The 26,965-nt window shown below is 38.3% G+C and overlaps 1 protein-coding gene and 1 long non-coding RNA gene across 8 annotated transcripts in view; both read left to right on the top strand.

Moving 5' to 3' along the window:
* The window catches only part of LOC114134081 (latent-transforming growth factor beta-binding protein 2), a 111,789-nt gene extending 85,386 nt beyond the window's left edge, over window positions 1–26,403 (top strand). For 2 of the 7 annotated variants that reach the window (XM_028000353.1, XM_028000360.1), the window contains 20 exons: window positions 43–168; window positions 280–405; window positions 581–706; window positions 1,398–1,523; window positions 1,936–2,061; window positions 3,527–3,652; window positions 4,137–4,256; window positions 4,494–4,613; window positions 8,983–9,105; window positions 9,708–9,827; window positions 15,484–15,612; window positions 16,948–17,082; window positions 18,702–18,899; window positions 18,981–19,073; window positions 19,192–19,320; window positions 20,846–20,986; window positions 21,123–21,293; window positions 21,366–21,611; window positions 21,994–22,146; window positions 23,919–26,403. In XM_028000353.1, coding sequence (XP_027856154.1) covers window positions 43–168; window positions 280–405; window positions 581–706; window positions 1,398–1,523; window positions 1,936–2,061; window positions 3,527–3,652; window positions 4,137–4,256; window positions 4,494–4,613; window positions 8,983–9,105; window positions 9,708–9,827; window positions 15,484–15,612; window positions 16,948–17,082; window positions 18,702–18,899; window positions 18,981–19,073; window positions 19,192–19,320; window positions 20,846–20,986; window positions 21,123–21,293; window positions 21,366–21,611; window positions 21,994–22,146; window positions 23,919–24,094 — 2,810 coding nt within the window. In that variant the 3' untranslated portion in view covers window positions 24,095–26,403. Of the gene's footprint in view, window positions 1–42; window positions 169–279; window positions 406–580; window positions 707–1,397; window positions 1,524–1,935; window positions 2,062–3,526; window positions 3,653–3,909; window positions 4,027–4,136; window positions 4,257–4,493; window positions 4,614–8,982; window positions 9,106–9,707; window positions 9,828–15,483; window positions 15,613–16,947; window positions 17,083–18,701; window positions 18,900–18,980; window positions 19,074–19,191; window positions 19,321–20,845; window positions 20,987–21,122; window positions 21,294–21,365; window positions 21,612–21,993; window positions 22,147–23,918 lie in introns of all 7 variants that reach the window. The other 5 variants (XM_028000356.1, XM_028000354.1, XM_028000357.1 and 2 more) reach the window with 5 other exon arrangements.
* On the top strand, window positions 9,838–15,093 carry LOC114134082 (uncharacterized). Its single transcript, XR_003593344.1, has 2 exons — window positions 9,838–14,675; window positions 14,769–15,093. It is a non-coding gene; the product is annotated as an uncharacterized LOC114134082 (long non-coding RNA).
* Window positions 26,404–26,965: the final 562 nt, after the last annotated feature.

Below are 26,965 nucleotides of genomic sequence, written 5' to 3'. Positions count from 1 at the left end.
CTAGCAGCAACGTAATGCCTGCACATTATTACTTTTCTCTAGACGTCAACGAGTGTGCGAGTGGTACAGCGTGCCCAGTGGGGATTTGTATCAACACAGCAGGTTCCTACAGTTGCCAGAACTGTGGGCCTGGGTTTGGACCATCCACTAATGGGCTGAGATGTGAAGGTAAAGAAATAGCCGCCTAATGATTTACACTAATTTGCAGTGTTGGTAGGAACACTGCAGTGTTTTGATGATATATTGGCTTACTTGGGAATTCATTCTTTCCGTCTCCAGACATTGATGAGTGTGCACAGGGAGGCGTTTGCTTTGAAGGGATGTGTGCCAACACACAGGGATCCTTCATTTGCACTCAATGCAAAGCTGGCTATCGAGTGTCTGAGGACAGGCAGAGGTGTGAAGGTAAGTCCAATCTCCAGCTTTTCTCTCAGTGAAAAGCTGGAGATTGTTAGAGCTTTTCTCAGTCCTTCTGTTCACTGTGTAATCTTAAATGTTTTTTGCTATTCAACTGGTTTTACTACAGATATTATTCAGTCTCACTGTATGCATGAATGCATGTCTCATGTCTCCTCCTCAGATATTGATGAGTGCCAGTACCTGTCTACCTGTTCCAATGGGATCTGTCTAAACTCAGAAGGGTCTTATACATGTGAGAACTGCCCTGCAGGGTATCAAGTGTCTTTTGATGGGGAACTTTGTCAAGGTTGGTTTATTTAACAATTCTTGTTAAAAAATTACTTCTGTGTAATGTACTCTTGATTACAGAGCTAATCTTGGCGGTGAAAAAGTTTATATTCCTTCATGCGTTCCTAATTATATTCTTCTCAGCTCTGAAGACAAAATGTATTCATATCCATAGAAAAGGTTCTGATTATACCAACATTAACTCTATGTCTATTTTGTTGGTATTTTATGTGATAGATCAATACTAAGTGGTGCATATTTGTGAAGTGGAAGTAAAATGCTACATGCTTGACAATATTTTTTTACAAATAAAAATCTGAAACAATGAGTGTTTGATTTTAGGCCTTCTGAATCAATACTTTGTAGAATCAAAATCTTGCAATAATATCTGCATGTCCTCTGGTGTTATGGAGTTTGAGCATCTATAAACTGAAAGGTTTGGCAATTTACCTTTGCAAACTAACTGAAGCTCAGTCACATTGGATAAAGAGTGTTCATAGTAATATGAGTTTCCAGGCCCTGCCACATGTCCCAACTGGATTTATGTCTAGGCTTTGACTAGTCCATTTTAACACAGGAATCCATCTACCCATAAATCCATCCACTACGTGACTCTCTCTTTTCATTTAATATGCATCAAAAACAACATAAATTTGATTTTTCTCTTCTATGTTTTAGAAATTTTAAATGTGTGAATTGTCTCACAACAGATATCGATGAGTGTGCAATGGCAACCACCTGTCCCCAGGGAAAATGTACGAACACGGAGGGTTCGTTCACGTGTGTCACCTGTCAACCTGGTTTCACAGTTTCTGATGATGGACAAAAATGTGAAGGTAGAGCTGGAGTTGTTATTGTTTGCTTCTGCTGTTTTTATTGAAACATTTCTCTAGATTTCAGCAAAGGACAACTTTGTCAAAATTTGTTCCTATTTTGGGACCTGATTTAGGTTATGTTTATGAAGCATCAGGTACGACAAGAAGGTGCCAAAATACCATCATTTTAAATCAGTAACTCTCAAACATAACAACTTTGCTGGAGACCGGACTTTTTCATCATTTGGCATTACTCCTCTGATCTTTGCTCAGTGGACTAAACCTCAAATAGAGCAAGATGATGTAAGGCAAATGTCTTGCAGATAGTGCCGCTCAAAAACAAAAACACGTTATAATTGATTGCAACTGGCAGTCTTTATTTAATTGATGCCAAAGGTGGTCATCTTGTCCTATGATGTGTATGTGTTTCCAGATGTGGATGAGTGCTCCGAGGGTAACTTGTGTCCTGGCCAACTGTGCGTTAACACCCCAGGATTTTACACCTGCAGGAGCTGCGGAGCTGGTTTCCAACTGTCTGAAGACAGTCACACCTGTGAAGGTAAAACACAATCAACACAATCAGGTTTCAGTCATGGAAAATGATTAGAGATATTTACAGCCCTCTGTGATTTGTCTTGACATAATTTGTAAGATCAATGCAGTGCAATGGCAGCTCTGACAAATCCTGTGAGGTTATATGTGTCATGACTTCATTGGGAGGAAAAGAGGAATGATTATATAAATGAGGTTCAAACACGCTCGAATTACTCATTTATACCACAGTGTGGATGTAGCCTGAGAGGAAGATCCCCCACTGATATGTGTCTTTGCAAGGAAAATGATTTCACTAAACAAAGTTCAAGTGAGTCTTTTATGGGATTTTAATGGATGTGTCTGGTGCCATGGAAAATATTAAATGTTTAATTTAACATGAATTCCACCACCTCCTTCTTTTGTTGCAATGCTCTGAGGTACCCTGCTATAGGCTAGTAGAACTATCTCAGTGACAAATTTGCACATGCTATCATTTGTTACATGTTTTTCTTTTCAGTCCTTTTGTTTCCATGAATAAAATCGAGAGATGTTTAATTTGGAATGCCTGAACACAGTTCATCAGTGCATACAGGAAAGTTTAAGACAAAAGGAGGAATAGAAATGTTTCCAACTCAAAATTTTGTTTATGAAATGTTGATTTGTTTGGCAATTTATCTAATGAGGTGGACAAAGTTTGGAGAAATTCCTGAATGTAGTAGCTTAGATGCCTAAAAAACCAGCATGCTAAAGAGAGATTAAAAAGCTCTCTGTGACAAGCTCAGTCTGCCTGTAAATAAACACAGCTTGGAATACCCATGTAAGACAATAACTCATTTGAAACATTATGTTTCTGGCAGCAATCACATAGATGTTGTCATTTTTGCTCCAGTTCTTACCAGCATTATTGCTTAAAATCTGAAGGAAACAACTATGTCACCAGAAGGTTGTGGAAGTCTCATTTTTTAATCAACACATGCATTACTTGTTGAACTGCAATACAGTAATGTGGCTGTAGGTTATGTTTGATCCTAAGCCACTTCAAGTTCATGGCACATTGAGATTTTGATTTATCTATATTTTATTCATTATTTGTTGGTTTTAATGTCTAAACAGTCTAATGATATTTGCCCTTTAACAATAGTCCATACTATTTTGAAGAAATACAGTCTGTTTCTCTACAGGGACTCTCCAGTGGTCACATATCAGCAAGCTGGTGACTGTGCTTTTAGTAATTATGTGTCACCTGTAATAACTTGGTACTTCAAATTTAATGACCATTCCACATACTCATCTGTCCACTCTTTTTCATAAACCCACTGTCAGTGCAATCTAATAAAGAAGACTGTGCTTACTGTATGGCAGCATTTCAAGCTGAGTCACATGTATCCAGTAATATTCTTTAAGGAGATAAGACAAAAACCAGACTCTTTGGGGAATTTTCTTCTGATAATAACCTATGTCTAACCCTTCCTTCTCTTACTTTCTCTAAGATATCGACGAGTGCCAGACTGCAGGTGTTTGCCTCGCAGGTGTCTGTGTTAATACGGAGGGCTTCTTCTCCTGCATGCCCTGCGATCCTGGCTTCAGCGTAGCGCCCAATGGCCTCTCGTGTGAAGGTACAAAACAGTGGAATGTCTCACTGTATTCATTGAAATTTATGATTCCCATGAAGTCATTTTCACAGTCATCTGTTCCAACACTGCATGTGACCCCTCCTCTGGTAAGACGCTGCTGAAGACAATGATGGATGATTTGTTCTCTGTGGTCTGAAAGTTCTTCCTCTAACACGAAAAAGCAGATTTGTAGTGTGACCAAATGATTCATAGCTTGTGTAATTGTTGCATTGACCATGTCTCTGTGTATGTAAATGCAGAGGTAAATGAATGTGAGGATGCAAGCCTGTGTCTGGGAGGCCAGTGCATCAACACCATCGGCTCCTATGTCTGCTTGTGCCCACCTGGACTGGAATCGGGAGGGACATCTTGCAGAGGTATTTATACATTTGACATATACCATTAGTGGTTTGTTCTTCCTCATGGGTTACCACAAGATGGTATGTTGGCACAGCTGTGTGAGTCTATTTGTGCTTGTTTGTGACTGACATCGACGAATGTTTTACGGGAATTTGTGGAGAAGGAAGCTGTTTGAATACGGAGGGTTCCTACAGATGTATGTGTCCTGATGGATTTACCACCACCGATAAACCCCCTGGCTGCTGGGGTAATGGGACCTCATCATTCAAATTTTATTAGCTTTATGTAATAGGGTGTGGCAGATTAACAGATGCCCTGAGATGGTAATATTTTTATAATTTTTAGCAGCTTTAGCTTAACTATTTCATATTGTATCCACAACCCTTCATGGATTTCAGTGGAATTTGATGTGAGAGATTAAATTCTCTCCCAAGATGGCATGTTGACACAGCTGTGTGAGTCTATTTGTGCTTGTTTGTGACAGACATCAACGAGTGTTTAACGGGAATTTGTGGAGAAGGAAGCTGTTTGAATACGGAGGGTTCCTACAGATGTATGTGTCCTGATGGATTTACCACCACCGATGAACGCCCTGGCTGCCAGGGTAATGGGACATCATCATTCAAATTTTATTAGCTTTATGTAACAGGGTGAGGCAGATTAACAGATGGCCTGAGATGGTAATATTTTTATATTTTTTAGCAGATTTAGCTTAAGTCAGTTTTTAACATGCAGCTCCATTTTAAAAGTAAGTATATCTTAAAGATTAATTATTTCACATTGTATCCACAACCCTTCATGGATTTCAGTGGAATTTCATGTGAGAGATCAGCACATGTTAGTGGTAATTGTGAAATGGAATGACAATGATGCATGGTTTTTAAAGTATTTTAGCTATTCTTGAAGTGCATAGCTAAAATGTATCTGGCATGCAGTTTAGTTATTGTTGTCTTCTACCTTGTGTTGATCCGTCATAAAATCTCAATAAAATGCTTTGAAGTTTGTTTTATGACAAAATGTTTGAAGGTATGCATAGTTCATAAAGGCATTATGCAAACTTGCATGTGTTTTCTGATTAAGTGCAGACTGGTTGTTCTCACCAAATAGTTCTGGGTGCAGAGGCTGAGTGTAATGGGCCATGGCTTCATCAACTGTCCCCATTTGGACATCAGTTTTAATGTTTTTCCAGCCGCACCCAGTCACCCACTGGTCATAAGATAGAAAACAAATGGAGTCTGATTGTCAACTGAAGATAAATTTTCAGCAAATTGAAGCTTTTGCTATAAAAAGACCATGAAATTAATGGACAGGATGTTAGAATTGGATCAATATTTTTTTTGGTGGGTCTTGCAAGAAAGAAGTGGAGTTAACTAAATGTAAAATTATCTAGCCTTGCAACATCCAGACATGACCTGAAGCATGTACCTCCCTAGAAACACAGGCGAGGTCCAGCATGATATTTGGCAAGATTTACTTACATTGGAGATCTATAGTTAGTCCTAAAATGCAGACATCTTTCTACCAAAGTGTTCGTTATACAGCAGTTTCGGTATCCTCTAAACACTTTGAGCAAATTGCCCAGACTGTGTCAGGTACTTTGGCTTGCTGCCACAGCAAATACTGGGGCCTAATTATCCTATAAATCAGCGGTTGTCGTATATTTTCTTGCAGTCTGCCACGGTGTGTACAGTGCTGACACAATGAAAGCCAGACCCCTCTGACATGAACCTACAGGGGGAAGAAGAGGGGAGGACAAGGGTTTGTGAGGTCATTTGAATGAAAGATGGGCTTTGGCATACAATACCAATATGATTCTTGGTCCCAAAATGGAAAATGTATAATAAAAAGCTGACAACAGACTGAAACCCATTTTAACTTGATCCAGATTAGCAAGTTGCGCCATAAACTTTTGAAGAATTTGAAGCCAAATAAATAACTCTATTCCCATTTAGTTACAGCATGTTTGTTTTAATGGCTTATTTTATTTGGTTTTCTTTATTTCTGATTTAAACGTTTACCTTCTCATTTCTGTAGTCATAATATACCAATCATTAAGATTTTAAAAATTTAATCCAGATGATTAATTCTCTCTATTCATTATTCTCACCCCAAGTGCCCTACACAATATGTCATTATGTGGCATCCATCTATAGCCAAAGGGGCAGAATTATGTAAAATTTACTTTTGTGAGCTTTACATAATGTTATTCCCTCAACAAAAACATACCTGGAGTGTTGCTTGATCATGTATGTTTGAGAAATCCTTAAATCTCTCATGGCAACTATTAAGCTGTGCAAAACATGTGAGGGGACCAAGCGGCGCCTTGGAGGACGAAGCTCCTGCTCAGAGTTGCAGTTTCCAAGCTTCCGAACTTTTGCTTCACAGAGCACTCCTCCCCCTTGACTTCCCCATTCAGCTCCTTCAGACTAGCCAGCAGCAATTAGCAAACACCTGGTGAAACCACACATCTGCTGAGATCATCATATGAGACACTTCTCAGTGCAACACTGGTAAAAAGGGATAATAGAGGGGTGATGTTGTGATGACTTCCTGAAGAATCAATTCTTGATTCTTCCTGAAGAGCAGGACTTTATTAAAGACATAGAGACCCAATTTCAAGGCATTAAATTACCAAGTCTAATTCCTTTTAAGTCATATTTGATATATTTATGAATATATCAAAGTTTAAATAAGTTTGTATAACAACTGAACATAGTTACCAGATTGTGCTATAAAATGGCACGATGTGCCTGGAAAATACATAATACTGCCCCTTTTAGTCTTGATTTTCTATTTTTGATTCAACCACCAAAAAACACAGATAAAATACTTAAGTAACTTTCAGTTTATAGAAATTCTCAGTGGTGCCACTGCCGTGGCCAAGGGTGATTTTGTTAAAAAAACGTACTAACATTAGATTTTTTCTCCTATGAAGCAGTTACTTGGTTGTGCTATAAAGTTATTCTATGTGCCTGGAAAACACATAATATTGCCCCTTTAAGTATGTACCACTCTTTTTTAGTCTGAGAGAAATGTTCTCTCGGCAGTGGTAGAGTAGGTTGGCACCAGACACAGAGGTTACTGGTTCAAATCCCGCTTGCTCTCTCACTGGGAATAATCTTGGGCACTGTGTAAGGAAAGACATTTATCTTTCATTGATAACAAAATGACAAAATTGTTCTCAGCCTGTAAAGTGCCAATCAGAAGTTTACATACACTCAACATCAAAGTGTATGCCGTATTCATTGATGCATTTAAACAGCTGGTTTTGGGGAGGTATTTCAGGGTAGCTCAATTGAACTTAATGCACTTGTACTCCTGGCAGAAATACAGACTGTTAGTATGATGCCACCACAGAAATGCTCAACAGTTGGCACAATGTTCTTAAGATTAAGTACAAACACATGTTTTACTATCCAAATAGCTCATTGTTTTTCAAGTCTGAGCAATAAACTTTTCCCCTGAATGCATTTGGCTTGCTTTTATGAGCAGCTGCCAATTTCCGTTGAGGCTGAAGGTGTCAATTTTAAAGCAGCCCTTCGCTCTTGCTCAGCACACTCTGTCCATGGCAAACTTTAATTCATTTCATTGTGGACAGGGGCACTGCATCTTGTAATTTATTCTTGGTTTGAACCTATATGGCCGGATTTTTATGAACATCCTAACCAAATTCCTTTCATTGGTGGATGAGAGTTCGGATTGGATGTTTGAAACTTCTAGCAACAGAAAAGTAACTAATGATAGGACCCTAAAAACACACTAAAATAGATTTTGGGGGGATGCCACATTGTGCAGTGTTAGAGCAGGTGCTCTATATACGGAGGCTATACTTTGATTAAATTGTTTTAACTTTCAAATTAACAGTACATCAAACGTTTTTGATTAGACAGTCATTTCTTGAAGCTAATGAGATGTTCCTCTTGTTTTTATTGAGGACAAATAATCATAACTCTGTAAAGTGAATCTAGAAAGCATTCACAGTGGTTCACTTTTTTAAATTTTTTTTAGAAAGAAATGTCTTTAGTCACAAATTTGGAGAAGGCTACAGAAACATTTCTGCTGCTTTGAAAGTCCCAATTAGCTTTGTATTATAGATGGAAAACTCTGCCTAGAGCTGTCTGGTTGTCTAAACTGAGCAATCAGGGAAGAAGTGCCTTAGTTGTATGTGATTAAGAACCCAATGGTCATTCTGCATAGTTCCAGCATTCCTCTGTGGACAGAGGACAACCTTCCACAAGGACAACCATCTCTGCAGCAATCCACCAATCCAGCCTCTGTAGTAGATTGACTAGATAAAAGCTGGTCCATAGTAAATGCACATGGCAGCCCATCTGGAGTTTGCCAAAAGACAGCTGAAGGACTCTAACACCATGAGAAACTAAAGTCTCTTGGTCTGATCATATTTAAAGAAAACCAGACATGGCTCATCACCAAGCTAATACCTGCTGCTGAGTCCACTTGACCTCAGACTGGGGTGCATGGACAAGGATGCACATGACCAAGATTTCAAAGTAGCAGCTTCAGAACCACTCTATGAATGTCCTGGTGTGGCCAAGCCAGAGTCCAGATTTGAATCTGATTGACCATTTAGGGAGTGACCTGATAATGATTGTTTATACTGTATATGAATCCATCTGATGGATCTTGAGAAGAACTGCAAAAAAGGTTGGAATAAACTGCCTCAAGTTTTGTTAAGCTTTTGGCACCATATTCAAAAGCACTTGAGGCTGTATCTGCTGCCAGAGAGCAACAAAGTGTTAAGCAAAGTCTGTGACAATGTCATAATAGGGTGTTTGTGTGTTTTGACCAAAGAGATTAATGTAATGCAACATGGAATAAGGCTGTAATATAGCAAAATGTGAAAAAAGTGAAGCAATGTGAACACTTTCCGGATACACTTTATCACAGTCCATCCTTCCTGCTGTTATCTCTCATAATTGTTTTCCTTTTTTTTTCCTTTATTCCTATCATAGATGTTGATGAGTGCAGCAGAGATGATGTCTGCATTCGAGGAGAGTGTCTGAACACTGATGGTTCTTTCTTATGCTTGTGCGAACCCGGCTTCAAGTACAACACTGATTCAGCTGACTGTGAAGGTACGATGCCCAACAGCGTTGGTGTCCAGTTCTGGTGGTCTCATCGTGGTGTTTGTTGACCCCCAACTCTGCCATGAACTTTGCTCTCCATGTGTAAACCAGTGTGTCAGAGCTGGCCGTTTGATCGTCATGCTACATTAGGGCTTAAGCGTAGCGCTGTTGGCTATGATTGATTATCTATAGCACATGAGGACCTCGTTCCAGTGAAAGTGTCCAAGCCTGGCTTAGAGGCTTTCCTCTATGATCCCAAGGCTGAGAGGTTTGTGTGGCTGGAGTCCTGAACTCCCACTCCCTTGAGGAAAGCATGAATGACCCCATTGTGAGCAAGAGGTGTTTTTTCCCTCTGGAACGTCTCCCTTTTGCTCCTTCACAAGTTCTTCGGTTGCTGTAATAATATTGTTTTTGGCCATTTTTGTTGCCTGCTTCGTTTACTGAGGACAGCTTCACCACAGGCCTCTTGGCCAACTTCTATTGGACAGACATTACGTTTTAAGCACTAGAGCAGTGGAGGGAATACAAGTTTGCATGTGGGGTGAATGTAGCTAATTTTAGACCCTTTTTGTGAGATTCCTACAAACATTGTTCTTTTTTTGTTCTTGCAGACCAGGATGAGTGTAAAGAGTTCGGAAGTTTGTTGTGTGGTACCTGGACCTGCAAGAACACCATCGGCTCCTATAAGTGCTTCATGCAGTGCCAGCCTGGCATGCTTAGCGGAGACTGCGGTGAGTGATTAAATGACTTTAGGGCATTGTATTGGAATCTTATGTGCCATACCAGCTCAAAGCAGTGCATAATTGTGAAAGGGAATAAAAGTGATATGTCCATTTTTATTCAGTCCCTCCTAAGCATGGCTTTTAGGTTATTTGTTTACTTTTTCCCCATTTTTCTTGGCAAAATAGCTCAAGATCAGTAAGATTGGATGGAGAGTGTCTGTCCACCTCAAAACTGTGTGTCAATTCAAAGTACCCTACAGCCTTTGTAGCATTGTAGGAAGGTGCAACGTTAATCTTCCTTCATTAATAGTGTTTTGCATGTAGGTCACATGTTTTGATCTCAAGAGTAATGAACTTTCTTACATACCAACACACATGGATTACATTGACATATTCATGGTTGAGACAAGTAAAAAAAATTTCATCTGTGTAGTCGTCCCATACATAGGGTGCAAGGCAAAATTCCCTTTGGAATCAGGTGCTTTTATATGCAGAAGAGTCCCGTCATTGAAACCTTAGAGTCAAGCTAGAAAGGGATAACAGTCTCTTCCCTTTGACAGTAGAGTTACTGAGCATCCCTGGTAAGCAGAGACAGGAGCTGAAACTTGATCAGTTCTGTGGCCTTTTTGGGGAAATAACTGTGAGACCAGAGCTTGTTATCCTCCTTAGTGCACCCTGTGGATTTGGCTCTTACAATATATGAATGAAGAATGCATGAAGAATTGTCTGTAGTTGCAGAATTAAACACCTGTTGCACAAAATTATCCTACAATTAGTGAATCCTGCATAGACTCACACATTTTTGATACCAAAGTAATTTAGGTCAGTCAGGAGAATAAGCTGTGACTGAATGATTTTCTGCTTCTTGTCATTACCATCCTAACCATGTTTGGCTGCCTTCCATCTCATTTGTTCACCATGTTGTCTGACTAACACAAATTGGTAACAGCAGAGATCTTTAGAAGAATAAGAACTATTTGAAACCACAAGCTAACCTCTAGGTCATTAAAATGTATTTTTATTTTGACTAGGTGGAGCATCAGTGTCTCACTGTTTTAGAATTGCCTTTTAAAAGTGGTCACACTCCTTGATATAGAAAGGACAGCATTTTATGTAATTTATTGGCATTATATGGTACAAATCAACACAAAGTGATGAATGTTTATGAATGGATGGAAAAATGCATGCTTTATAAAATTGTTTACAAATAAAAATCTTAAAATAATTATGCATGTTTGTTTTCATGTCCATATTTAGCTGCAAGTGTTTTGGGCATATCTCAGCCAGCTTTGCATTGTGCTTTTCAAAATAATAGAATCTTATGTCTGATGGGATTGAACATTTGTTAACAGCAATTTCCAGCTCTTCCTGTTTATTCTCAAATGGACATTGGCCTGGGCTTTGACTGACTATTCTAGCACATGGATATGCTATAATTTAAACTGTTTCCTTAAAGCTCTGGTTTAAGGAAACAGAGCTTAAGCTTAAGATGAGAAGATGCGTCTGTTCATCCTTCATCTTCTCATCTTAAAGCCAGTCAAGCCCACAAGTATATTCTAGCATCTTAATCCTGCTGGATGGTGAACCATGCCTCATTTGATTTGCAGACTCTAACATGATTTCTTCCAGAATATAATATACTAGCATCCTTTTTCATTTATTGTGTGGATTTTTTGCAGCTTTCTGCTCAACATAATATGCATGTAGACCAAAAATCTCCAGTTTGGTGTCACCAGACCAAAACAGACTCTTACAGTTCTGTCTTTCTTCTCGCCAGTCGTCATTTACGATTTCCCTTTTGAGAAATTCTTCCAGCTGAACTGTAGATCTCTGCAGCTTCTTCCAAACAGCTTTTCTCGTTAATGCTGTCCTTGTTCAGCTCGTCATTTTAAGAAGATGACCTTGGGTTTGCAGTTCAGTGACACACTCTGGGGACTGAATGAGATTCTTGGCAGGATACACTGTGGAGCATCAGGACATTTAGTTTTCTTGTGTAAAAGCAATGAGAGGTAAAGAAACAAAATGTGTCTGACTCTTTAATATATTCTGAATGCTACTTGTGTTTTCATGAGATTTGACACCAAACACTCCCAGTTCAGCACTGACTCAACATTAGAACTTGACCTCTTACCCCAACACCAAACACAACAGCAGCTTGTTTCACCTCATGACGGGAATATGTGGGAGATGCTGCTGTCACTTCAATAAAAGTCCAAGGAGGGGAGCTCACTTACTTCATGGCCTTTTTTCGACTGCTTGTAAAAATCAGCCGATATTTAAAAAGGGAGCAGACGCTGTAATTTGCTGTTTCTGCGAGAGCCGGTGTTATGCCTTCGGAGGGGACAGCGGTTGTCATTGGCGCTGCTCCGTGCTCTCATTTAGATTTAGGCGCCATGACATAAAAAGAAAAAACACCGGGTTTTTTTTCCCACAGCAAACGTCACCCACAATTGTGCTATAATGAGTGCACACAAGCCCTCCTTGATGCTGTGGTTATTGTTTTTAGTTTTTAGTCACACTCATAGTCATAACTTCCCTGAAGCTATTCCATGTCTTTAATAAGACTTTCCTTTAATAGGAAATTGTCTGCGGTTACTCTCTTGCCTCGTATAAATGTATAGGACTTAGATTACTTTAACTTATTTGTTACACTTTGATAGTTCTTTTTGTCATAGAGGTATGACCACAATATACCAGATGAGTTTGTTTGTTGTTACAGTTTGTGGATCTTACAGTGAACCTCAGGGAATTACAAATCTCTGTACTTATGAGGTTCAGTAATCTGGTTGCACCTCTGCTAAGTTGTCTTTTGTAGGAGTCCTTTTCAAAAGTGGTTCAACTCGATGAGGTTATTAGGACATGTTTTGCTCACAAGCTTCTATGTTTCCTCAGTATGTTGTCATGTGTTGCAGAACCTGTTAATCACTCATTCAGGTGGATGGCAGTAGGGAAATACTGCCATCCACCTGAGTTGCCAGAGTTGCCAGAGTTGCCAGAGTTGGATGCCACTGGTCTACAGGATATGCCCCCCAGTAAATGTGGAAAATGTTTTGAAATATTTGGTCATGTAGTCAGCTTTTACATTATACTCTGGCACATTATACTCACATGGGCGTGAACAAATTTCCGAGCAACTCTTGCCCAGGAAAGTATGGAAAGTGTAGGGTGCATAGTGGTGGTGTATTTTCACCACCACTGTGCATATATGATGACATGTAAGATACATCTCACTATAATTCCTTTTTATACAGAGATCAGAGCACATCCCGATCCAGAAACAGGTTTTCCTTGGTCAGATTATAAGGATACATGGTTGTTAATAAAATCAGCTTCTCCCATTCCTTTAAACTCCTTATTCTATTCTCTGATTTAGTTATTTTTTCCCCGTCAATTTACAGCACCGGTAGTGTCCTTACATAAGTCATTATTACATTGAAAAAGTATTTAAAAAATCATCCCATTTCTGGTGTCAGGTTAGCTCTTGGTGTAGTTATCTCATTTTCTTTTAATTTTTCATTTTCTTTGCCCACAAACCATTAGTGCTGTGATTAGCATGTTGAATTCTCCTTAGATGACACATGCAGATGGCTTGTTGAGTATTCCTGTCACTCAAATATTCAGATACACAAAAAAATAAAGGCCATTATATTTGTTTTGTTCTTGATGCTCGCATTCTTTCAAGTATGATAACCTGATTGCATCTCGTTGCAGCATATGGTTTGCAGCAGATTCTTTGCTCCGTTTTACACATGAATGAAATGCTGCCTTCAGACGCCGATGATTTTGTTTATTAGCCTTCCCTCTCAGACCTCCCAGCTGGCTGCCGGTTTCATTCCAACATTCAAAACTACACTTGAGTTCTTCACAATTTATAAAAATGCTCCACAAACTCTTTACTAATTATTCTACCCTTGACTCAGCCCCAGAAATATTTCTGTGAATTTTCTTTCAGCTTCCTCCAGTTTAAGTCTCAAGCAAGAATGAAAATAGAGTGGGCTGGCGGTTTTCAGTACAGAATGCGTCTGTTCATCCTTCATCTTCTCATCTTGCAGCCAGTCAAGCCCACAAGTATATTCTAGCAATTTTGGTTCTTTAGCATTTCCTGACAAAAGTTCTGTGAACAACAAAGACGATTTTGTCTGTGTGGGTTTATTAGCTTGTGGGAGCCCCTGTCTCTGACCCCTGAGGTATGTTAGAAGCATTTCCAAGTCAGAACAGAAACTGACTCAGGATTACTGTTCTCAAGAGCCCTGAAAAGCCAGTTGTCTGTTCTGCAGAAGAGAACAGGACTCTGGCTGTGTGCACCTTTCAAATCAAGCATGTTGTGGTTTCTCTAAACCGCTTTCTATCTTTTCTCAACTCACACAGCAGTTGTGGGGCAAAATAAAAGACCCCTAACCTTTACCCTTCATTTATGTTTTTGTCCGGCTCTTGTAAAATGTTTTAAACCTATAAATTCCTCTTTCATTGCATAATTAAGCACTGTTAGTCTATCACACAAAATCCCAATAAACTGCACTGTTTATAACGTGAAAAATTCAAACCATGAATACTTTTCCATGGCTCCACATATAATGAACATTCTATCATTCATTCTATAAATTGTTTCCTTTATATGTCTGAAATGTTTTGCTTTCATTGTATTTATCATCAGATGTACATGTCTGCTAGTAAACTTGCTCAAACTGCATCTCTTTTCTTAACATTTTGATGTAATTGTGTTTTTCTCAAATTGAGATGAGTTACTAAAACTGGAAACTGACAGATTTTGCGTCAGCAGGCCTGGCAACCAGTGAGACATCAGACAGAAACCAGTGGCATGCCTAGCTGACCAGAGGACAAAATCATGTGACAAAAGTGTGAACAATAAACTCTCTGATTGTTTTTTAAACAATTATAATCAACCTCATTCTTCTGCTGTTTCGATCTTTGGCCTCTCTACTTTTGCAGGAGATGCCAAGAAATACTAAATCATGTATGTAAGAAATTGCTAACAAATGTTGCTGTCAAACAACACTTGGTGGGGAATCAGCAGAGCTGTGAGAAGGTCCAATGTTAACAGCCTCAACAAGCCTCCTTTTTACTGACAAATAGCATGTTCTTCTTCACATTTATCAAACTTGCTTTATGATTTACTACTGTACTACTGTGTTTGATATCCACCAGGTTCTCTAAAAAGCACCTTAAAATCTCTAAAGGCATTTTTGTTGTTTAAAAAAGTTCATTGTAGCATATTTATTAAAAAGACTGTTTTTGATATTTGCCAGGAATATGTCAAAAAAATGTCTTCATGCCAGATCTGAAGTCTGTTTTTTCCAAACAGCATGTAAAGTATCAGCACACTTGGCTGCAGTTTCTTACTTCTTTGCCACAACGGAGAGGTTGTGGCAGATCCACACTGCATTCACTGGCTGTAAAGCGAATATTTGAAGTTGAATGATGAACAGCAAAGTTTGAAAACCTCTGTAAAAAATTACACCATCCATATACTGTTTCTGACATGTTATGATGGCAGTGATCTGTTGTTATATAATGGTCCGAGTGGTAGTCTGCATGTGGTACAGTTATTTAGGACAAGCAAGGCATGTGTTTACGGATTCAGTTTGAATGTCTGTTGTGCAGATTGAAAGTGTAAATATTCACGTTGTGCTAACTCTCCTTGCAGATATCGATGAATGCAACAATGAGACCATCTGTGGGAGCCACGGCTTCTGCGAGAATACAGTCGATTCCTTCCTATGCCATTGTGACCAAGGGTACACCAACCCACCCGGAGATATTACCAGATGTGTTGGTATGTAACTGCTATCACCTGAATTATTGAGAGGTTAGAAACTGAGATTTTATGTTTGTGCAATTGTGAGTTTGTGCATTGGTCTACATTTGAATCTAAATGCAAGAGCAGATCTGCTCCTGAAACAGCATCTCTATTCTGCCTATTTAAACAAGGCATTTTGTATCCTTAGGGGAAAGTCTGCACATATTTATGTCAGTTTGTGTACATTACAGCCAAAAAGGCAATGCATTCTCAAAGAATGAGTGAGTCGTTTTGTTACACTGATTGCGATGTAAAAATGGCTATCTGCTGAAAGCTGGTGGTAATTCTGGCTCAGATATTAAAGATGAAAAAGTGATTTTCTGCAGTCCTGGTTTTACAAAAATGGGTCAGGAATATTACAAAAACTAGAACTCATCCTTTCAACTGAGCTTTATTCAATATTTTTGCAAATCAGAGTTGCTACACCAACATCCTGCAAACATTGCCTACATTCTAGACTGAAATATACACTACAGACCAAAAGTTTGGACACACCTTCTAATTCAATGGGTTTTCTTTATTTTCATGACTATTTATAAGGCAAGAAATCCCACTTATTAACCTGACAGGGCACACCTATGAAGTGAAAACCATTTCAGGTGACTACCTCTTGAAGCTCATCAAGAAATTGCAGAGTGTGTGCAAAGCAGTAATCACAGCAAAAGGTTGCTACTTTGAAGAAACTAGAATATAAGGGGTATTTTCAGTTGTTTAACTTTTTTGTCTAAACTTTTTTGTTTAGTGCATATTACCACATGTGTTATTCATAGTTTTGATGCCTTCAGTGTGAATCTACAATGTCAATAGTCATGAAAATAAAGAAAACTCATTGAATTAAAAGGTGTGTCCAAACTTTTGGTCTGTACTGTATATATATATATATATATGTATATATATATACACACACATATACTGTATATATATGAAAGCACAAAGCTGAATAAAAGCACAGCAAACCTTTCAGATTTTTACTTGTTAAAAATCTGAAAAACTCACTTGCTTTTACATTTCAAAACGATGTATTACATTGAGTATCACATAATACTCCCCAAAAAATCAATATTTTGGGGGGGGGGGGGTATTGTATTGTGGTTGTATTGAGACAAAAGTTGAAAAAGGTGGAGGTCTGAATGTTTTTGTAAGAAACTAAAGAGCCTACTGATTAGACATGTCCAGTGTTGCAAAGGTTGATGGGACATGGACTGTTCTTGAGAACAAAGTAATTCAGTGGTTGTAGTAAGGCTTAGTTTACTGTGATTGTGTGCCAATCATGCTTACAACATGCTTAACTCTCTTACTCTGCGTTTTCAGACCTGAACGAGTGTGAGATGAGCTCGGCGAGGTGCGGAGAGGCCCTGTGTGAGAACTTTGACGGAAGCTTCCTGTGCATCTGCCCCAACGACAATGAGGAATTTGATCCTGAAACCAACCAGTGCCGCTCCATGGGTATGAGTAGTCAGAGGACTTAATTCTCTATCCTATCGTCGGGAGACGGAGTTTTCCCTGGTTTAATGAGCCATCTCTTATTATCCAAACAAGGGTGACAAGGAGGACATAGCCTCCTCTGTAAATGTTTTTTTAGATCTGTCTGTATCCATTTGTTTTAAAGGCTGCGACTGACTTTGGGTGGTTCACCTCCAAAAAATCTGCATTAGCCTAATCCCTGAGATAGATAATGATATAAAGACCTAGTTCCTTTATTTAGAAGACAAACAAAGATAGCATTTTCTTATTGGCAGCTTAAGGTACTTTCTTCTTCTTTTACATAAATTGACCTTAAGTAACGTTAAGAAAGAGATAATGCTTTTTGAACGATTCAAATACAGTGGGTATACACAAAATTCAACATATTTACATTATTGAGTGGCGCGCCCTCATTCGGGATGTTTTTTCTTCTTCTTCGCCACTAAATCCCTGCTATGCCTCTGTATAGCCTTTTGCCACATTCCTCTGTTTGCTTTTGACGTGTGTGAATCAATCATGTGAGTCTGAATTGGTGTGTTGACTCACATGCCAGTGTTTCCATTTGGCTAAGCCAGCAGCTTAGGAGTGAAATGCCTGAGCCCATCACAGTGGACAAATGAGCAGGCGAGGGTAACGCACAGCCTGCTGATGGATGCAGGGTGAAAGCAGAAGCAGTTTATAGTTGTTACAGCATGATGATGTGTCAATAAAGTGTAGGATCCTATGTCACTTGATCACAATTGGATGTTTTAAGATCTGCTAACTAGTTTAATTTCAGACAAAAATAAGCTTAGTAAATCCAAAATGATGAAGTCATTCAAACCAATACCCACTGGGTAAAAAGTAAATGGATAAATTTAATAAGTGACTTTTGTAGCCTCGTGAATGACTCATTGATTCGCTCCTGGGGGAATTTTGGTAGGCCAAATGTTTGTGGGGTTGACCACTAGACCATGTTTTGTTCACCCGTGGATAATTTGCTTTCGATGTGATTCACCAGAGTCTCAAAGCCTATAAAACAACTCGCATTGCATTTATAGCACCTTGTCAGCAGCCAGAAGCTCAGAAGCATGGAGTGTAGTATTTGTGCATTTAAAAACTTTAAATACTTGTGTATTTAAAAACATTGAGGCTTTTAATAAAACTCTGCAAACAGTCCAGTAATCTTGAATATTAGTGACTTTGTTTCCCACTTATTCTTACATTGTTTTGGTCAGCATGTGATGTGTTGATTTCCTTTTCGCTCTTTTAGCCTACCTTATGTTGTTGGACAGGATTTATTTAGGGGCTTCCTTGATTCTGCATGTCAGCTTTGCAATAAACATGTTCAATCAGACTTTATTCACAATTTAAAAAGGAATCAGTTATTATTAAAATATCTAAATATTGATATCTGCTCATGCAGTTTATCATTTCCTAATGTTAAAATTTGTTTGGTTTGAAATATGTAGTTTGTGACAAAACTACAACAACAGAAGAAATCTGTAAGAGGATGAACAGTGTTGTATGGCACTGTGCCTGTGTAACTGGTTATTTTTCTTACAGTAGTTCTAGTGATGTACTTCGTATCCTAATGAAATGCTTTCTTTGTTCGTCTTCAGATGTTCCTGACACCAAGCCGGAGTCTCCATCCACTCACATAACTGAAGAGAGGAAAGATTGCTATTATAATCTAAATGATGCCAACATCTGCAACAATGTCTTGTCTCGTAACACCACCAAGCAGGAATGCTGCTGCACAGCCGGCGCCGGCTGGGGCGACAACTGTGAGATCCACCCCTGTCCTCCTGTAGGAAGAGGTACAGCATGAGGCCAACTCTCTGGAAAATGGATGTTTTCCTAATTTCAGCTCCTAGATTGTCATTTTATGCATTTTACAGATGATTACAATCAGTTGTGTCCCCATGGCAACGGAATATTAACTTTACCTGGGTCTTCTTTACTGGGTCATGGAGAAAACCTCCGCTACAAAGGTGAGCATATTTGCTTATAACAGATCAAACTGGTTCAGAAAGGTGAAATATGATCATTGCATTTTGAGATATTTTTTTTTACATTGAGCAGTAACGTGTGAATTTGTCTTTTCTTCAGATGCAAATGAATGTGAAATGTTTGGAAGCGAGATATGCAAGAATGGGCAATGTTCCAATTTCTTTTCTGGGTATACCTGCTACTGTCAGTCTGGATATTTCTACGACAAAATCCGGCTTGAGTGTGTGGGTAAGAATTTACATTATCTCTCTTAGGTAGACTGCATTTCTTATTTATCTCATTCCTTCTATTATCTCATATAATTATCTACAGTTTTTATCAAGAATTCAGATTTTTTTCCACAACTAGAATATCTCTCAAACATCCTAAAGAGAAAATAAGAATTAGTCACAACTAATCTTTTCATGACTCATATGCCAGGTGCTTGCATGAGATTTTAACACTATGACAACCTTAATTAAAACAGTCAGTGTTATTCAAAGCAAAAATATATAACAATTTAATTTCAGAAATTATTGCTACTGTTGGTTAACAACAATGTGAATTACTACATATGTAATGCAGTCTGTAGGAATGTTTGCCAAGGTTCCAGACAGCTGCAGTTTCAAATCCACTTACACCCATCATCATTTCTACAGTTTAAGTAATAACAGATCAAACAAAGTGATGATGTGACTAAACATTTTCTCCAGCTATAAAACCCACTTGTTGTTTTATCAGCTGGTGGCGATCACCTGGCTGATAAAAAAAAAAACAAACTCTGACACTTTTTTCTCATTTACAAAGCAAATTTTGCTGTTAAGAAATATTTCCCTGTTACTAAAAACATGGGCAGTGATGGTGTGAAAACGAAAAAAGAGCACCACCCACTGGTAGCATTAGTGGGCAACATAATTTGAAATTGTTGTAAAACGTTAGCTAGTAATCTGTAAGGATATTAACAAGCCGAGTGCAGCAGGTAGCCTGATTTCTTAATATTGACTGTTACACTTGTTTTATGCTAAAAAGAATAGAACATTATTAAACAAATCCATTTTTTTCTATGTTTAAAATCAAAACAAGTAAAGGTCATACATCAGATTATTGTAACTGTAATAATAAAGCTGTTATATTATTTTTAGCGGCATCAATAGAAATAACTGGTTCCTTACAGTTTTAAATAAAAGCAAATAGTTAAAAGCAAAAAGTTTGTCATTTTATTTTTTGTTTTTGTGCAAAGATAACCATACCAGCTTAGGTTGTATTTTAAATCAATTTTTTTACATATAAATGTAAAAATCCCACAATATCACAGCATTCACACAAAGGTTTCAAATAAAAATGTGCAAGAATAAATATAATTAATCTAAAACAGAATGCCAGACCTCTGAATCTCATTTCTGTAGCTGCTTTATTTTAGACAGCTGAGTGGAATTATGAAGAAACAGGTGGTAAAGGGACATATTTATACATATTTATTTTCGACTGTATTTCCTCTTTCATTGTTCTAACACTGCATCCTTCCTTCTTGGCTTCTTTTTTGTGGTGTTTCCTCATTCGCTCTTTCTTTCCTTCCTGCTGTATGGTGTGCTACCAACCATCTTTCTTTCTTTGTCCATGTTTTTTGCAACTGGAAATATTTCAAGACTGTCAAATTTCTTTTTTTGTAAATGAGGGAAAAACAATAACAATGCCAAAGCTAATACAATAATATTTTCACGTATTTTGAATCTTCCCTGATGGATTTGTTCCATTCTTGTTCGTATATGGCCAGATTATGATGAGTGTGGATTTGGAAACCCTTGTGAAAACGGAGCATGTGTGAACACGGCAGGATCGTTCAACTGTTTCTGTAGTCCTCCGCTAGTCCTGGACAGCACACAGCACCGCTGCGTCAGTCCCAACACAACAGAAGGTCTGACATCCACTAATGTGCAATATTTCTTTTTACCCTGGTTTTTAAGGTGTGAAATGTTATGCTGCTCTGATCTAACCTTTATTTAAACACTTCCTCTACTCATTTTTGTAAAATCTTCTTCTTTCTCTCCAAGGCATCATAGGTTCTGATCAGGATGTGAACGCAAATATTTGCTGGCGCCGACTCGAAGGGAACAACCTGTGTGCAGAACCGATTCAGGAGCTCAGAACAACATTCACTGAATGCTGCTGCCTGTACGGCGTCGCCTGGGGACAGTGTGCACTCTGCCCCAGGAAAACTTCTGGTGAGAAGCAGAATGCACATCGGACTCTGGTTTTCTTGTAAAATTAACGTTTTACTTTGATCTGTCGTGCAGTTGATTATGCTTCCATGTGCAACCTGCCTTGGACAGAAGGCGCAGACAGCCTTCGAGAGCGGATAGGATATGAGTATGGCGTTGAAGAGCCAGAGCTTTCTCCATACTGGGATAACTATGGCGGTGGCATTCCTGAAAGTGTTCCCATATTTACTGACAGTGACTACAACAACCCGCAACCACCCTTTCGTGTCCCAGTCCTACGTCCAGGTGGGAGCCAACCCCAACCACTGGATCGCTATACAGGTAAAACATACTTCACGTCCTCCAGATCAACCCTGCTCCTCAAGACACACTGCCCCGTATGTGCTATATGTTACCCTGCTTCAACACAGATGATTCAAGTGAATAAACTTCAGCAAAAGCCTGTTAATCAGCTGTCAATTGAAATTAAGTGTGCTAAAGCAGGGAAGCATCTAAAACTTGCCAGGAAGCACTGATCTAGAGTAGAAACCAAAAAGATTCATCCAAGTTTCTGCCTTGTATTCTAAACATTAAAGTAACTCATGCTCACAAATAATTTGCATGCAATGAGTAGAAAGCAAATTACTTTTAGGTAGCTGTTTCTGATGTGATCTATAACTAATAGCCTGTCTGTCTGACTATCTGTCTGCATCTGTCTGATCAGAGCGGCGTTACGACAGCTTTGAGGGTCTCCAAGCGGAAGAGTGTGGGATCCTGAACGGATGTGATAATGGACGCTGCGTTCGTGTTCGAGAGGGCTATACCTGCGACTGCTTCGATGGTTACGAACTTAACCTGGATAAGATGGCCTGCATAGGTGGGTTCTTTCCCTCTGCATCTCATGCATTAAGAATTTGAAGGACTGCGTCATAAGAATCTCTTCATCAATGCAGTAAGAAATCACATTAATTGGTTTACTGTAAAGTTTTCCTGTCGAAGCTGAAAGCAAAATCTGATACTCGGCCTTCAAGCATAAGCTGTTCAGAGTCATATCTTTGGATGATTTCAGTATCCTTTACATCATCTCTCTCAAGGAGAAGCTTTGAGTTTAACAACCTTGCATGAGATTAGGTTTTATATAAAAGTAATGAAAGCAGTGCACTCCTTAAAACATCACTCACTTTTGGTCTTAAATTTGTATGTTGCTCTCTGCCAAGAATGAGGAGGCCTTGAATTTTAGCCACACATATATCGCATGAAATATTATATCTCTTTAGAGGTATTTTGTTTGTCTTAGAAAAAAGTGAGGCTGTTTAGCAGTCCTGAGGTGATGATTGGAGCCTTCTGTTTCTGTATGGGCTTAACGCCTCCAAGGCCAGTTGTTTTCCCATGCAGAGTGACTGAACTCTGAGGAAACACGTGGGAGCTGTGCAACCTGTGCCATGCGTCCTTTTAGAAATGCAGCCTCTCGAATTTCCCCAGCAGGACATGACGTAAACAGAATGAGGGTCATTTGAGACTGAATGCTCGGAAAAAGACACTCAGACCTCCCGAGATGAAAAAAGGAAACAGCTGAAGGCCAAAAGGAAATACAGTCGGATGCATTTTTAATGCAATTTCTAAGCATCCAGCGTTCAACAGTTAAAGCTCAACTGACACACACTTGAGTGTTTTTTTCTGTGTTTCAGATCATGTATTAGGCAACATGTAAAACACGTATTTTTCCTTAGATAAACATTATTTTTAATTGAACCTGGTAAGTCAGAAAGACATTGTCACTTTAATTTTATGCTTTTTTCTTAATTTCTTTATTTTGTGCTAAAAAAATGTCCCTATATTTATGCGAAAACTTTGTGTTACCTATTGTTCATGCTGTAGTCAAAGGGGGAATTATACTAGTTAGTGTATGTCCTGGTAAACAAAAATATTTTACCACTTGAAGTGTTTTTTTTTCTTTTGCATTTTATAATATTATCATCTTCAGTTCCATTTTAGTTAATGTGAGACCAGCACAATATAGTTGTGATACACCATTTTCAAAAATTTGGGAAAAGTAAAAAAAATTATTTTATGATGTGCATTTGTATTCCGGTCTCTAACGCAACAAATTAGAGCCACATTTTTCTGCCAAAGCAGCTGCATTTAAAGACATGTCTCTGCCAGTTTTGTATATCTAGAAACTGAAATTTTCTGCAAAAAAAAATTTCTCCCGTCAACTCTGCAGCTCTTCTCTGTCCCTACTGAAAAAAAAGCATCCCCAGAGCATGATGCTGCCATTAGCAACTGTTTCTGCCTTAGCAGAGCTGGTATTAACAGAATATGCAGGGGTAGGATCTGCAGAAGTACAGTTAATAACCCAGTTTTTTGTTATGTTTGGTTTGTTTGCAAGCTGCTATTTAGGTCAACAAAACTCAGTGGTCACCATCTGCTTGAGTCCTTTGCTTTCGAGAAATTCAGACTGACAGAAAATGCTGGAATTACAAGAAAAGGGAAGGAAGAAAGGAGGAATTAAAGAAAGCAGGCCAAGGAGTAGGAAATATAAATTATGTTAGCTTTAACACCCACGAGGCCACTCAGCAACAGATGTGCTGCTGGCGGCTGTTGAATCACCCTGCTTACTGGCTTGTTACGTCTCCCTCTACCCTGCAGACATAAACGAATGTGAGGACATCAGTGACAAGGTCCCGTTGTGTCAGAACGGCCAGTGCATCAACACCGAGGGGTCCTACAAGTGCACCTGCCTGCCGGGCTTCGTGGCCTCCGCCAAGCCACATAAATGCATCTCAGCAATCCCAGAGTCCACATTCAGGGGGGCAGAAAACTGAAAGAGAAACAAAGTTTTCCTGCTTCTTAAAACCATCATCATCCCCGTGCTCTGTCCACCAGAGAGCTCGGCACTAAACCTCCAACAGTAACACTGTTCATCCAAGCTTTTCTCCCCACATGTTGCTGACGCACACAAACGTACACAAGCTTTCTCAAATCCCTTCCCCTGTTACATATTCAAGAGGACCAGGAAATGTGCATTGAATGTATTACACGGGATTTATTGTTCACCACATTTCTGTTTGCCTTAAAGGGATTGTTTTTGAGACTGATTCTTTCATATATTCAGTGACCCCAGGCAAATTGATCTGTTCATATATTTCCCACTGTATTTTCTCTGTCAATTCACTTTTTCGAAGTTTGTTATTTATTTCATTGACATGACGGGCCTCTGAAAGTTTAGAAAGCATCCGGTTTCAGAGGTTAGACTTGATTCCTCTCATTTCTCACAGAGACTCTGTGATTAGATGAATAATGTACATTTTAAAGAGAAGGAATTTCTGAAGAAACATGTCATATATCGTCTTATATCTATCTGGGTCAACAAACAGAATTTTTCCCACAGCTGCCTTTCTTCAGGATTTCTGAACCAATCACCCAAACTTTCACGTTAAAAGCTCCACAAGCTTTGACAGACTGTACATGTATATGAGGTTCTGTGAGATGTTCAGAAAATGGTGCTCCCAGTAGACTGTTTAGGACCATTTTCAAAAAATGAAATGTAATACTAACCCCCATTTCTTTCTCTTATAATAGTATTGATCTGTTTCATGCTTTTATTTTTAAAGAAATGAAAAGAAAAAACAAGCCTTGTTTGCATTTTCTGCAAGAAATTCTGAAATAACAACGAGAAATTGATTTTATTTGCTATTGAATTTATTGACCATTGTCACAGAGAAAAAGGAATACTTCTTCAGACCATGCCCAAGTGTCCTCCACATTTATTGGCACCCCTTGTAAAGATGTGTAAGAATGCATTTGTATTTTACTCTGCAAGTGTTATTTTTGAAATAATTTCTAAAATAAAAATACTCTCTCTAATTAGATTGAAAACAATTAAAACATTTTTTTTTTTTTTACAAAAATACCAGTGCCACACTTAGTGGTAACTCTTGTATTTCCTTGAAATAAACATAAATGAATTGTTTTACCATTTGTACTTTACTCTACAAAGTTGCTAAGAGTGTTTAGGAACTTTTCATGTTTGAACAATGACTTTCAGTCAGATAAAGTCTTTGTTATACCATGTTTGAAAATAATTGGTGTAAATTATGTCATTTTGCATGTGAAATTTGCCCAAACCAACACAAAAATAGTTCACCTGACAAAAAAATTGCCAACCTCTTTCCATTTCTATGTAGTGAAATTTCTGATTAGACAGCTGACTATTGGTGAATCTAAGTTGAGTCCGGATCCAGACAAGTACCTAAACTGAGTAGTTTTAGGTCTGATCATCATGGCTCTCCTCTCAAGCTGCCCTCCTGCCACTGCACACAAAATTTTCCCTAACACATTTTATGTTCCTTATCTGTCTTTGAGAAGTGTGCACTCTCTTAACATATTCTCTTAGTGCTATCTAGCAAAATCAATACTATATTTGACATTGCACATCAAATAAAAGAAAAAAAGCCACCATTTCTAGCTTTTGTAGATTTATATCTGTTTGTAAAAATGTCTTTAAAGCATTTCTTTTTCTGTATGAGAAGAGTGACACTGTACCATAGGAACTCTGTGTATACCCTGCCCTGTGGAGCAGACTATGAGTTATATAAATATATATATTTTTTGCAAGTGGCACCACTGTTAAGAAATAACAATTCTGTAATGCAAGCACCTGCTTATGTCAATCACAACATTGCAGCATTTTTTATAACAGTAAACATGATTTATTCCCGTTTCTTTTGAATGACTGTGTAATTTATGGTTTATAGACAACATCATCAGACATAAATGGCTTGTCTATAATCATCAGCAGGTATTCTCTGTAGCACATTTAGACCTGATAACACCCGGACATGATGATTAAAGCTGATAATTTATGCCACTGGCCATCTTTCTAGATTTTTAATCTGCAGTTTTACAAATGGTTTTATATGAAGCCAACTGTTCTTTGCTCTGTTGTTCAAATATTTGCCTGATTTGGACTGGAGACTATAAATGCGGTTAACGCTGAGCTATTTAAAGTCTTTCAAACAATATTAACTACAGACAAATGTTGTAAAGCTGTGGTCGGTATCTTGACTGTTCATTTTGTTTACCTCCTGACTGTAATCTGTATCAGTCATCAAAATAAATAACAAAAAACAAATTGTGATGATTTCTTCTGTATGGTACTCGATGCACTGCAAGAAAGAGTGAATATTCAGACAATTGCTTATAAAGCAGTGACAGTATAGTTCACCATACTCTGCAATAAGTTATGAGTTTAAATGATCAGAAAATAAGATCTGGGTTTGGTCAAAAAGTGTAAAATTCTTTAACTTTATTTTCAAAAGTTAAACAATTCAGTGGTGAAATTATGTCCACTAAATAATGTCACTAAAGATACAAATTGGGAATAGACGGTGCCATTCAAAGCTTTCTGTATTATGTCACACTACAACCACATATTTTATTAGTAGTTATAGAATGGAAGGACAATGAAACATGGTTTTCAAAGATAGATAGATAGATAGATAGATAGATAGATAGATAGATAGATAGATAGATAGATAAATAGATAGAATTACGGTATATATTATGTGATGCTGCCCTCTAGTGGTTGAATTTTAATAATGCGTCTATAGCGCTTTCCCAGCAGTTTTTTATTATTATCTTGTTGGGGGGGGTTGTTGTTGTTGTTTTCAGTCATCAGGATTTATCTCCTTCCT

Source organism: Xiphophorus couchianus, chromosome 19, assembly GCF_001444195.1.
Source record: "Xiphophorus couchianus chromosome 19, X_couchianus-1.0, whole genome shotgun sequence".
Classification (NCBI taxonomy): Eukaryota; Metazoa; Chordata; class Actinopteri; order Cyprinodontiformes; family Poeciliidae; genus Xiphophorus; species Xiphophorus couchianus.
The sequence above is the reverse complement of the archived record's forward strand: the minus strand, read 5'-3'. Positions and strand labels throughout refer to the sequence as shown.